The sequence below is a fragment of the Cricetulus griseus genome, chromosome X (assembly GCF_003668045.3).
Source record: "Cricetulus griseus strain 17A/GY chromosome X, alternate assembly CriGri-PICRH-1.0, whole genome shotgun sequence".
Taxonomy (NCBI): Eukaryota; Metazoa; Chordata; class Mammalia; order Rodentia; family Cricetidae; genus Cricetulus; species Cricetulus griseus.
In genome coordinates, this window is record NC_048604.1 from 16,273,182 (window position 1) to 16,285,032 (window position 11,851).

Consider the following 11,851-nt stretch of genomic DNA (forward strand, 5'->3'; position numbering starts at 1 on the left):
ATTGTACTTATTGTATATAGTTTTCTCATATTATAACTTTTTAAAATTTTAGGCAAAAGGGGGATATGTGGTGGTATCTTGCTTGTACAAATAAAGTCTGTTGGGTGGTCAGAGAATGGAGCTTGCCACGAGCTGACCACAGAGGTCTGCAGATCTGTACAGACATGTAATGATTTCTCTTTCCACCAGCTGCCTGGCTTCTGCCACTGCTTTAGGGACCCCAAATAACATAGAGTCTTATATTAGTTACAATGCTGCTTGCCAATGACTAGGATTTCTTATTTGCTAGCTCAGTCTTAATTATCAACCATAACTACTAATCTATATTTTTTATGAGGACTTATCTTACCGAGGACGCTGGCCTTATGCGTCTTCTTTTCCTGAGATCACATGGCGACTCTCTCCCTTTTCTACATTTCCCAGAATCCTCCTTCTCTCCTAGTCCCATCTAACTTGCTTCCCTATTGGCCAACAGTGGTTTATTTATCAACCAATATGGCAAACATATACACAGAAGAACCTCCCCCATCACAGACAGGCAGAAAGTGAGATGGCTGGGCAGGGAGAGGATATAAGCAGGAAGAAACAGGAATTTGCTCTCTAAAGGCAGTAAGGTTTAGCTGTAGTTTGCTCCTTCTCTCTGATCTCTCAGCATTTTCCTGTACATCTGACTCTAGATTTTTATCACTTAGACCAACTAAAAACGACATTTACAGCTCACCTTCTGGTCCCCCACATCCTCCCCTCACCACTGCTGTGCCCTCCCACAAAAGAAAGAACAACAAAATAAGCAAGCAAGCAAACAAAAGCAAAACCAAATCTCCCCACAAACCCAAACAAAATACAAACAAGAAATACCTCTTTGCTTCTCCTTCTTTCCTGCCTCTCCACACCTCTTCATTCATCCTGGTGACATTGGGGGCTTCAGTTTGTTATACAGTCCACCCCTTTGTACCATCAGATTTACTAATAAATATTCATTACAATGAGTCACTGGTCTGATTCAAGGCCTCTGGTTTCTGGTACCCCATCATCTCTGGATACCCCACCAAAACTCCTGGGATATCCTGTGGCTGCCCTGAGTCTTGCAGATCTTGAGGTTGTCATTCCACAGAACCAGTACATCCACATCCTCCTGCAGGACCTCGATGGGGTGGATGCTATCTAAGGTGGGCCAACCTAAAGCCTGGCTATTAACCTGCTGGTAGTTGAGGTGGTCATTCTGGGCCACTGGAACTACCTGCCTTGGGCGAGGGGATGAAGTCAGCTCCCCTATGTGTGTGCCATCAGGGTTGGTTTAGCTTCATCTGTGGTGAGGGGTGGGGGTCAACTCTCCCAAGTGAAAGGACCATATCTCTTGCTGTAGTTTCCAGTGAGTGGCAAGACCAGCTTTGCCAGGGCCAACAAAGGGTGGAATGGCTCAGCATGGTCCTCTGATTTCTTCTTACATGGTTCCTAAGGCTTCCTAAGGTGAGACATGCCATAGGCATTGGAGCAGACCACAGCTGCAACTGGACCATGGATCCAGTCATGGCTCTTGGAAGCAGCTTGGGCCTGGATGACATTCTGACTCTGGGTGGAAGGAATGGCCACTCATGTGGGAATGGTTCTGGCAGCTGTGTGGTGGCCAGACACCACCAAGGCCTTGCCTTTGGCCCCAACCCTGTGTCTTTATTGACCTGTGGTGGCATTACAAGACCCGGACTTCAGCTCAGACCCCAGCCATAGTAAGTCCATGGACCCTGATGTGGTCCTCGGCAGCAGCCTGGGTGTGGTTGTCACCATAGCCCCAGGTGGTGGCAAAGGCCACCCAAATCATCCTGGCCCGAGTGGCAGCATGGCCTGTGAACCCAAACACAGCCCCAGGAGGTGACCTAGTCCACTGGAATAAGCATAGCACTTGATGGCAACAGGAACAATGGACATCAGTACAGACCCTGGATACTGTAGGAGCAGCGACCCAGACATGGCCTTTGGCAGCAGCCAGGCCCAGACATCAATCACAATGGCTCCAGGTGGTTAGCAGACCTCCCCCTCCAGTCTACTCCTTGCCACCTTCACCATGGCCCCAGGTGGCTATTGAAAGCTTTAAGGTCTAGCCTCAAAAGCTTTCACTCAGAGTTCAAAAAGAGACACTAAGTGTGAGGGCTATAGAAAAGAATCTTCTCACACCACCTACTTTCTCTAATGTGCTGTCTATTGTTGTCTCTTTACTGTCCTCTATTCTAATTCTTTTGTACTAATGCCTATAATTCCTTAGCTCTAATTTTCCGTCTCAATTCTAATTCTCTGGATCCTTCTTCCTCCTTCTCCTTCTTCCTCTTCCTCATTCCGCTATATATTTCTTTTTCCTACATTCTTATCCTTTTACATATCGGCTTCTCTCTACCAGCTTGTCTCTCCAGCTGCTACTACCTCTCTTCATCTCATCTCTCCCAGGCAGTCCAGCCCTAGCCCTATGCAAGGCTAGACCTTTTCAGGTCCATAGAAACAGGTACAACTGTAAAACTTTTATCTGTCAGCCTTTCTTTATGGCTCAAGGTAGAAGTGGTTAAAGACTTCAAGAACTTCTTAAAGGAAAGGATGTTAATTGAGAGAAAATTATTAAGGAAATCTAAGAAGGGAGTATGTGTGCTTTTGCTATTTTCTAAAATGTGAGTAGATAATAGACAGAGGTAAAAATAAATACAAATTGTTAAGGATTTACTTTAAGGTTAATGTGAGGTTAGCTTGGGACAATTCCCTATCTGCTGGCATAGTGAATCGAGGGCACTCTTGTTCTCTGTCTCTCTGACAGCTATGCTCAACAACCTTACACATGCCATAATTCTTTTCCTGGAGCATCTGTGAATGTCTCAATAAAGGTATCTTTGCCTGGACACTCACACTGCCCAACTGTCTGCCAAGGAAGATAACTGAAGGGGAACAGACTTCTAAGTTTGTACAAAGACCTGGTTGTTGATCCATACTACTTTATTTAATCAGGCATCACTGCCAAGTAGTAATATTAAAATGGATTTAAGATGATCCATTAATACAGCGTGTCTACTGGTATCATGGACACCACTCTACGAGAGTAGTGAGATTGGATGCTGTCTACTACAACCACATTCACGATGTCATATAATGAAGGTGTATAACCAGGCAGAGTATGCAGAGAGTCCAAATTAAAAAAGATGCTGGCTTCCACCACACCAGTTCTTCCATCAACGCTGGTCACACAGACCTATGAAGGGAAATGAAGGCAGTGAGTATGGAGAAGCAGAACCCACCACAGACGGCCCTCAACAACCCCTTGGCTGTAAACAGCAGGTCCCCCACCCCATCACTGATTCTCATCCTGGACACACAGGGAAAGTGAGTCGATACATCTGAGTCACCGTTCTACCCCTCTCCTATTAAAGCAGAGAAACAAGATGAGCCCTGGGCTACTGATAAGAGGATGAACCCTGCATGCTTCACCCGCTACCTCCCTGGCTTCACATCTCATTCTCAGGCTGTACTAATCAAGGTCTTACTCCACCCCCCACCCCACCCCACCCCCCTCCTCATCAGCAGATTGAACACCTCAAACCCAGGGCACTTAGTTTCCCCACAATTGCCTCAGAGCTAAGACACTTTGTAACTGTTGTCCACAGAACATCCTAATGTCAAGTAAAACACACAACCTAGGAATTAAGTATGTGTGTATTCTACATTATTTTCTGCTAATTTCCTTTTCAATCAGTGAATGTGTCCACTTTGGCAGGGGATATACTGCCAGACATACCAAACAAAGTCCTGGGCTAAAAAAGCGATCAGTACCCATGACAAAGGCAACATGGAAGCATATTACCTCTCTGATACTCTGTGAGTTCAGGGGGCTCACAGAGTGAATGCTCATGTTTGAGGTTCCCGGCTTCATGGAATACTCAACCAGCAACAAGTCTCCTTTGAAAGGCTTAAATTCTAAAACAGCCAAGAAAATTAGCAGTGTAAATATTATTGCACTCAGGTCATGTCACGTTACCTAAGACCCTTCATCTCTGCAATGTGCTGACCAACATATCCTGACTGTAAATACTTGCACTGGACAGATATCTCAAATATCTTCTTACAGGAAGGGAGACTAAAGCCCTTTAAACACTGGTTCTTCTACAATGATTTATTCATGAGACATGGATAACTAACAACTGCGTGTCTCAGAGGGAAAGTTTTGGCTAGGAGCACCTTATTTTCTCATCAAGTGGACATTTTGGTATCTCCTTTGGTGGTGGCAGGCAGGTACACAATAGGATCACATGCTTGAACCTCGGTAGCTAGGCTAGGGACAAAATATGAGAATCTATCTGTTGAATATTCTGGAAAGAGGACAGAAGGAGAGAGACCTATCTGCACCTTTGCTTTGAAGTGATGGAGGCATTTTCAAGATAAACTCTTATACTTGTGTGACTCTGTCACTGACTCTACTTTCCATGTACCCTGATGCATGCACAAAGTTTATGCTCCCAGCACTCAGAAGGGTAAGGGATAGATTTCCTAAGGTCATGAACAGTCCTCAGATACATAGTGAGTTTCAAGTAAGTTTGAGGAATCCTATATGAAAACAAAACAGGCAAAGAAATAAATAGTGAAACCCTCATGGGTACACGATGACAGCATTCACGGGGGACAGGATCGCTAGGCAATATTTAAAGTATTTCCCATTTTCCCCTTTATTGTACCTTACTTTCAGTTTCAAGGACACTTCCCACACTCTTCATCTATGCTTTTAAAGTCTATAAATCTTACCTCCCGAAAACAGCTGGACAGGGAAAAAATTTTCCTGACTGATATAGACGTTGTCCTGTGTTACTGAGGTGACACACCTAATACAAAGTCTTTTATTGACTTCTGAAAGGTCAGTACCGCCAACAGAATTATTCATGGCTTTCACCTATAAGAGAAGGAGACAGTGGCTAAAGGTAAAATAAAACTTACAGGCAGAAGTTTGTACACTTACCAAGGATTTCCTGTTGACGGAATTTTTGTCCCACGTGGCCCACTGCCATTTAATTCCAAACAAATACACAGAGGCTTCTATTAATTATAAACTGTTTGGCAAATGGCTCAGACTTCCTTTTGGCTAGCTCTGTCTTAATTATTGACCTATTTCTATTAAACTATCTATTGCCCTGAGACTGTGGCTTACCTGTAATGCACTGGCATGTTACTCCTTTGGTGGCTACAAGGCGTCTCTCTGTATTTCTTTCCAGCCTCTTTTTGTAGAGGAAAATGTTGAGAGATCAGAAAGAAGGAGCAAGACACTGCCACACCTTACCTCCTTCCAGTCTCAGCAGACAAGAGGGTCAGTTCCTCTTTTTCCCTGCTTATATCCTGTTTCTGCCCAACTACCTCGCTTCCTATCTGCCAGTACAGACCTCCATACCTCTATGGTTAGCTAGTGGCAACTTCCATTTTCCGACCTTCAGACAGGCTTTATTTGCACAAGCAAGATATCACCACAATTCCCCATCAAACAACAGCATTTAAGGAGTTGACCTAACACAGTTGTAAGGGTGCTTTCAGGACATAGGGTTCCTTGTCTGAGACAATGGACCTCATTATTTGTGCCAAAATAGCCCTCCTGTCGCAGAAATCTTTTTTACAACTGTTCTCAAACTTACACAATACATTTCCATTAAAGATGCATCATGGAAAAAAAGATATATCATGGACCAGACGTGATGGCATCAATTGTGGCTGTGCTTGCTCTATGGATTGGCAAGTGACTTGCAAATGTGAATTTTACACTGATGCTTAATGCTCTCATAAACTTACCTTCTGATCTTAGAAATACAGTGCTCAACCATGTAAAGTATTTTGTCTTTTAGAATTATTAATGAAATCTTTGTGTTTTTCAATTTTCATTTGTCACATAAAATGTGTATTACAATAGAATTTTGTGACACACACATATATGAACATGTATACTTATTTCACAAATCATAAAAGTTATTATTAACAAATTTCTAAAGAACTTAAAAGTTAGAATGAATTTCTTAAATTTTATTTAATTCTCATGGTTTATCTTTTCCCTTTTCTGTGTGTGGGGTTTCTCTGTGTAGCTTTGGAACCTTCCCTGGAACTCACTCTATAGCCCAGGCTGGCGTTTAACTCACAGAGTTCTTCCTGCCTCTGCCTCCTGAGTGCTGGGATTAAAGGCGTGGGCCACCAATGTCCAGATCACACTGTATTCTTAATTGTAGGATTGTAATGACAGTCATTGACAATTAATTCAGAAACTACAATAAATTTTAAAATTTGTTTTACTCATTCATTCAGTTTTTTTTTTTTTTTTTGCTATTGGAATCTCTATGCATATACAAACACATATAACCAAATCAAAGTAAAGAAAGTATTTTTAAAACCTACTTCTAAACAAGTTATAGTCATGGTTGAAACTCAAATTAGGAAACATTTTTGCACATTTACCCAGAAAATGCTTAGACTGAGTGATATTGGTGGGGTAATTTGAGGAAATGTGCTTTTTGGTGTGTGTGAAGGAAGAGAAACGGGTTACCTGGGACACGGGAGTGGAACAGAATATAGTCGTCAGAGAGAAGAATGAGCAGCACAAGTTTGGAGAACAAGGAAGAAGAGAGCATGCTATTCCCTGACTGGACCTGGCTTCAGAAGCAGGAGATGAAGTGGGAGAAAGAACCCCATCAGAAGAGACTGCACCCCAAGTGTGCTAGGGATCCGTTCACGTGAATGTGGAAGAATACTAATAACCTGCCTTTGGAGAATTATGACCTTACTGCAGGGAATTTCCCTTTGAAATTTTCATGAATTAAATAATGCACTTCTCTATCCAAATATAGAATAATCACATGAGCACACAGCAGAAAACCATCTCCTACAAAACCATACTGGATAATTCCATTATCCAGAAAGAGTGAGTGGCTACCAGTTTGAAAATCAAAACTGAATCTCGTTCATGCTATTAAAATATCACATGAATACACACCAAAGTGTGGCAGAAAGGGCCATCTGGAATCACAATGGTACATGCATAATAATTAGTGAGCTGTGTTCCTCATCATGTGACACTTTGAATGCACTCGTTATGATAGTTACTGTCCTAAGAGCACTCATGGAAACTGGAGTCACTGACGTCAAAGGCTGTGGCATAACTTTTCCAAACCTAAATAATTGCTGTTGCCACCTTTCACTCAGTGTATGACCTACTATTAGAGCAGATGGGATGATCCTTTCTCTCGGATCCTTTGCAGCAAGGAGTGAAGAAGTTGGCTCCTGTCTGACTACTCACCGTCACCGCTATCAGTAAGCAAGGGGAAGAGCATCACAGACTGAGCAATCTGCATTCTGACTCTCCACCAGCCACAGACATACTGTACCTTGAAGAATTCCTGAGTTTTCCGGGAAAACTTGCATTCTCCCAGTTCTCATTTTTTTTTTTTTTTTTGGTTTTTCAAGACAGGGTTTCTCTGTGTAGCTTTGGAGCCTGTCCTGGAACTCACTCTGTAGACCAGACTAGACTCAAACTCAGAGATCCACCTGCCTCTGCCTCCCGAGTGCTGGGATTAAAGGCGTGTGCTACCAACGCCCAGCCCAGTTCTGATTTTTTTTTTGAAATAGAAATACAACCATCAATCATATCAAAGAATACAGGTAGATTATTAGACATATAAAGAAAAATTCTAAGATACTGTTGGTCCTCACAAACAAATGTAGTAGAGTGGATAGTCTAATTCATTGTATAGGAGCACGTGGAAGCCAGTTATAAAACAAGGTATGTATCCTTCTCTTAGCACCCTTATATCAAATACAGGATGACTAAATATTTACATGCCAATGCGTGTAAAGAGTTCTGGAAGAAATACCAGGGAACCTAGTCAGTGTATAGGGCCTGTAATTCCATCACTTAGGAGAAGTCACAGACAAGGAGGATGGCTCCAAGTTTGAGGGTTCATAGTCAATTTGAGGACATGTGATGCACAAAGTTAAGACTTTGTCACCTAAAACTTCAATGAATAAATATGTAAAACAGAAAATCATTTATCAGGGTGGTTCTTTGTTTAAAACAATGCCTTATATTGTATCCTTGGATGACCTGAACATATTATGTAAAGCAGTCTATCCAACTCACAAATATTCCATCTACCTCTGCCTCCTGAATATTACAACAAACGCATTAAACTCGCCCTAAGTCTACATAAGTGTCTGCTTAATCCAAGGGAGATACCTTGATTGCTCTCAGTACATGAGATGTTTCATCTTCTTCAACGAGAGCAATGACACTGCCTCCGATGTTCACAGGCACGTTGTCACTGACCACTTCAGTATTGAAAAAGATGGATTCATTAATCCAGCCATAGTCAGAACAAAGATGGGTCACAATTCCCTGGATAGACTTCAACTTGGAGTTATCTATGGTACACGGAAACAAAGGTCACACTGTCAAATGCAAAGAGCCACTAAACAGAAGTCGTAGTCTGACTTCTAACACCTGTGTAGATGTGAGCACATACCATCACTGCTCTGACCAAAATAACTATTTCTGCAGCCTAAGGTTGTCACTGTGCCTCCATGGCATCTGCAGGTGACCTGTGCCAGTAGAGTGCAAGGGATGTGCTCATCTTATCTGCTCAGGAAGCCTCTTTGAATTCCCATTATTACTAGTGTATGCCTGCCTCGTCGTCAGTAGCAAACGCACAGCCATGTTTCTGCATTCTGACAGAGCATTAAACGATATGTGCAGATACAAGGATACGTTTCCAAATTGTCTCTTACTCTCCATAAGCATAAAGGGTAAGTAATGTTTCGGGATGTGGCTCCAGTAGCCTGCTGGGACCACCAGGCACCTTCCTCTGTGGTACCCTCCTTATGACCGACTCTGCCTCCTGGCTTCAGATACATGTGTACGTGGGAAACAAGGCCAAATTCACTCTCAAAGTGAGATGGTCCCCTTCTCTGGGGAATACAAAGGCATCTTGTAAGGGGAAGCCGGAGACAGTACAGCCCACATAGACTTGTGTTCTTTGAGTTGGTCCAGACACCCTCCTGCGTTGGTCCACCAAGGGCGCTTGAGGCACAGTTAGACAGTGCTGGCCTAACTGTCGGGAACTCAGGCTTACCCTCATGCTCAACAGCCACTCAGGATGGCGGCAGGCCCCTCCCCCTATTTGTTGCCTCACCACTCCTCACGTGGAGGATACCCTTTCTGAGGAGTCTCCTGAGTGAAGGATAAGGAGACTCCAACAGGCATACCTTGAGGTTGTTCCTGCAGTGTTTCTTCAGACTCCGTGCCCCTCCGAAAGATAGCTGAAACCCGGCGTAGAAGATTCATCTTGGTGGTTTACTACCAGCCCGGGCAATGCCGAGGCTTACAGATGAATCTGCAGGCAGGCTTTCCTGGCTCTCAGGATCTGGCCCTGTTTGTCTTCCCAAGCCTTTGCAAGATGGTGGTGGACAGCTAAAGGCGCCCTCAGGAGAGCCAGGACCAGGGCACCTGGCTCACTGCAGGGAGCTTCCCTTCAAGCGCCCTCTCCGAGAAGAGTCCGCCTCTTTCCACTGCCAGCCAATGAGAGTCAATGGGGTGTTTACGTCACTGCTCCAGCCAATGAGAGGCACTGGGCAGAGGCATTTGGCCACACCCACCCATTGTGAGAGCAGCAACAGGAAGGTCTCTGGAAAATCTGCTTCTGGTGTGTCCTTGGGGTACTCAGTTTGTGTGTAAGGGGTGTGTTTCCTACATGTTCCTGATAGGGCCAGGGGTTTGTCTTAGGAGGTCTGACAGAAACCCTTGTCCCTGCAATGTCCCCCAATCATGTTTGGTGATAAGCATAAGCATGAGCCAGAAGGTTAGGGTAGTTAAGAACACTGCTCTTCATGAGGGCCTGGGTTCGGTTAACAGCACCCACATGGCCACTCACAACCTAAAATTCTAGTTACATGAGTTCCAGTGCTCTCTTCTGTCCTCTCCCAGACCAGGGATGCAAGTGGTGCCCACATAGACAAGCAAAACATCCATATATAGCTGGACTTGTAGCCTATACCATCAATGCCACTAATGCTAGCACTATGAAGACGGATTGAAAGACCCCGCCCCTTAGCTCTCTCTTTCTCAAGTTTGCCTTCTCCTCCGGTTGGCGGCTGGTGGGGCGCGCGCAGCGGATGCGCTTCCCCGATCCCCACCCCGCCGGCCTCCACTTCCCCTGCCGCCCCACGCCCGGCCACCGGCTCCCTCCCAAGCCTTCACCCCGGCAGGGCCCGCGCCCCGGGCCGCCCGCCTGGCACCGCGCCCCGGGGCTGGGGCCGAGCGAGGAGCCCGCGAGGCGGCCAGAGGCAGGCCGGCCCGGGGCCCCCTCCCCCGCGCCCCCGCCCTATGGGGAACGCTCCGTCCCAAGGTCAGCCATCTGGACGCGGAGGAAGACGAGATAGAACCAAGGACGTTTCGCCTGATTACCAGACCTTGGGAGAATGCTGATTTGGAATAACTCTGTACCTCATTAAATTGTCCAATAGAATCCCTGTAACTATGCTTTTCGCTTCTGCACTGCGCTTTTGCTATATAAGGACCTCTCTCCCTTGGCTCGGTGCGCTTGGCCTAACAGAAGCTAAGCCGCCCCGGGTACCCGAGTCTCTAATAAAGCCTCTTGCTTTTTGCATCCAAGTTCGTGGTCTCGCTGATTCCTGGGTGCGGGTCTCCTTCTACGAAAGTACCTCTTCTGGGGTCTTTCATTTGGGGGCTCGGTCCGGGATCGAGACCCGCCCAGGGACCACCGACCCACGTTTGGGAGGTAAGTGTTGTGCGGATCCGCTGTCTTGTCTTGTCTTGTCTGTCTGTCTGTCTGAATCCGTTTTATGAACTGCGCTTGCATCTGTAGTAAACAGCTGCATACATTTGTATTTGGCGGCTCCGAGGAGGAACTGACAGGTTCGGACTCCCGACCTCGGCTCCAGGAGACGTCCTGGTAGCGATTGAGGCCTTAGTGGGCTCACCTTTGTACTTTTGTTTTTGAGCTGAGAGCTCACCTTTGTACTTTTGTTTTTGAGCTGAGATCTATGACTGGACATCTTCCCAGTCTCTTTGGAGAAGGCCCTCGGCTTGAGGGATTTGCAGTCTTTACTGGGGACGAAGAAGGGAGGCCCCCTTCTTCGACCCCCTCTCAAATCTTACTTTCGACTCTCTGTCGAAACCGCGCTGCGAAAGCCTGTTCTGTGTTGTTTGGTCTTTGTTTTGTAGTTGATGTGCATAAACGCAAATGGATTACTCTTTGTTCCTCAGAATGGCCAGCCTTTGACGTGGGCTGGCCGCGGGATGGTACCTTTAACCCCCAAAATATATTTCAGGTAAAAGAGAAGACACCTGAGGTACTCCCCCCGGGAGAATTGACTGAGGAGCCCCCACCATCGCTCCCCCACCTGACCCTTCACCAATGGCTCACCGACTAAGAGGTCATAGGGAACATGGCTACAAGGCCACCATCTGCTACCCATCTTTCTGTGCTCCACACACATGGAATGCAGGGGGGCCGCAGGAGTCTTTTTCCCACCCCTGGATTGGCCAAGGGTCTGGGGTTACCAGCAGCACCCCTACCCCAGGTCTCTCTGCCTTGAGCACATGGAGCTTGAGCGTATAAACTTATCTGGCCTGATCCGGACATCTAAACGGCCTTAAAGTTATTAAGAACTGTAAAAAGACTTTAATAAAATTTTTATGTTGACTAAGAAATGAGAAAAAAATATAAGAGACTTAAGTAATAAAGAGGGAAAGGAAAAAAGAAAACTTGTCTAAAAATGTCTAAGAGAGTCAGAGAAATGAACTAAAAGGTTATAGAAAGTTAAAGCAAGTCATAGCAGAGAA

General features: G+C 45.3%; 1 protein-coding gene across 1 annotated transcript; it reads right to left on the bottom strand.

Annotated features, from left to right (window-relative positions):
* Nucleotides 1-3,031: 3,031 nt before the first annotated feature.
* On the bottom strand, nucleotides 3,032-9,331 carry LOC100769665 (cancer/testis antigen 55). Its single transcript, XM_027433425.1, has 5 exons — nucleotides 9,253-9,331; nucleotides 8,228-8,412; nucleotides 4,771-4,915; nucleotides 3,836-3,948; nucleotides 3,032-3,226 (listed from the first exon to the last, which is right to left on the bottom strand). The coding sequence occupies exons 1-5, from the start codon at nucleotides 9,329-9,331 to the stop codon at nucleotides 3,032-3,034; spliced, it is 717 nt and encodes a 238-aa protein (XP_027289226.1).
* Nucleotides 9,332-11,851: the final 2,520 nt, after the last annotated feature.

Bases quoted from the DNA above. Each gene is read 5' to 3' on its own strand.
- LOC100769665 (XM_027433425.1), bottom strand. From the start codon at position 9,331: ATGAATCTTCTACGCCGGGTTTCAGCTATCTTTCGGAGGGGCACGGAG. The intron at 4,916-8,227 runs GTATCTCCCTTG...CTTCTCTTATAG, and splicing joins ATGTACTGAGAGCAATCAAG to GTGAAAGCCATGAATAATTC. The intron at 3,949-4,770 runs GTAAGATTTATA...TGGCTGTTTTAG, and splicing joins TGTCCAGCTGTTTTCGGGAG to AATTTAAGCCTTTCAAAGGA.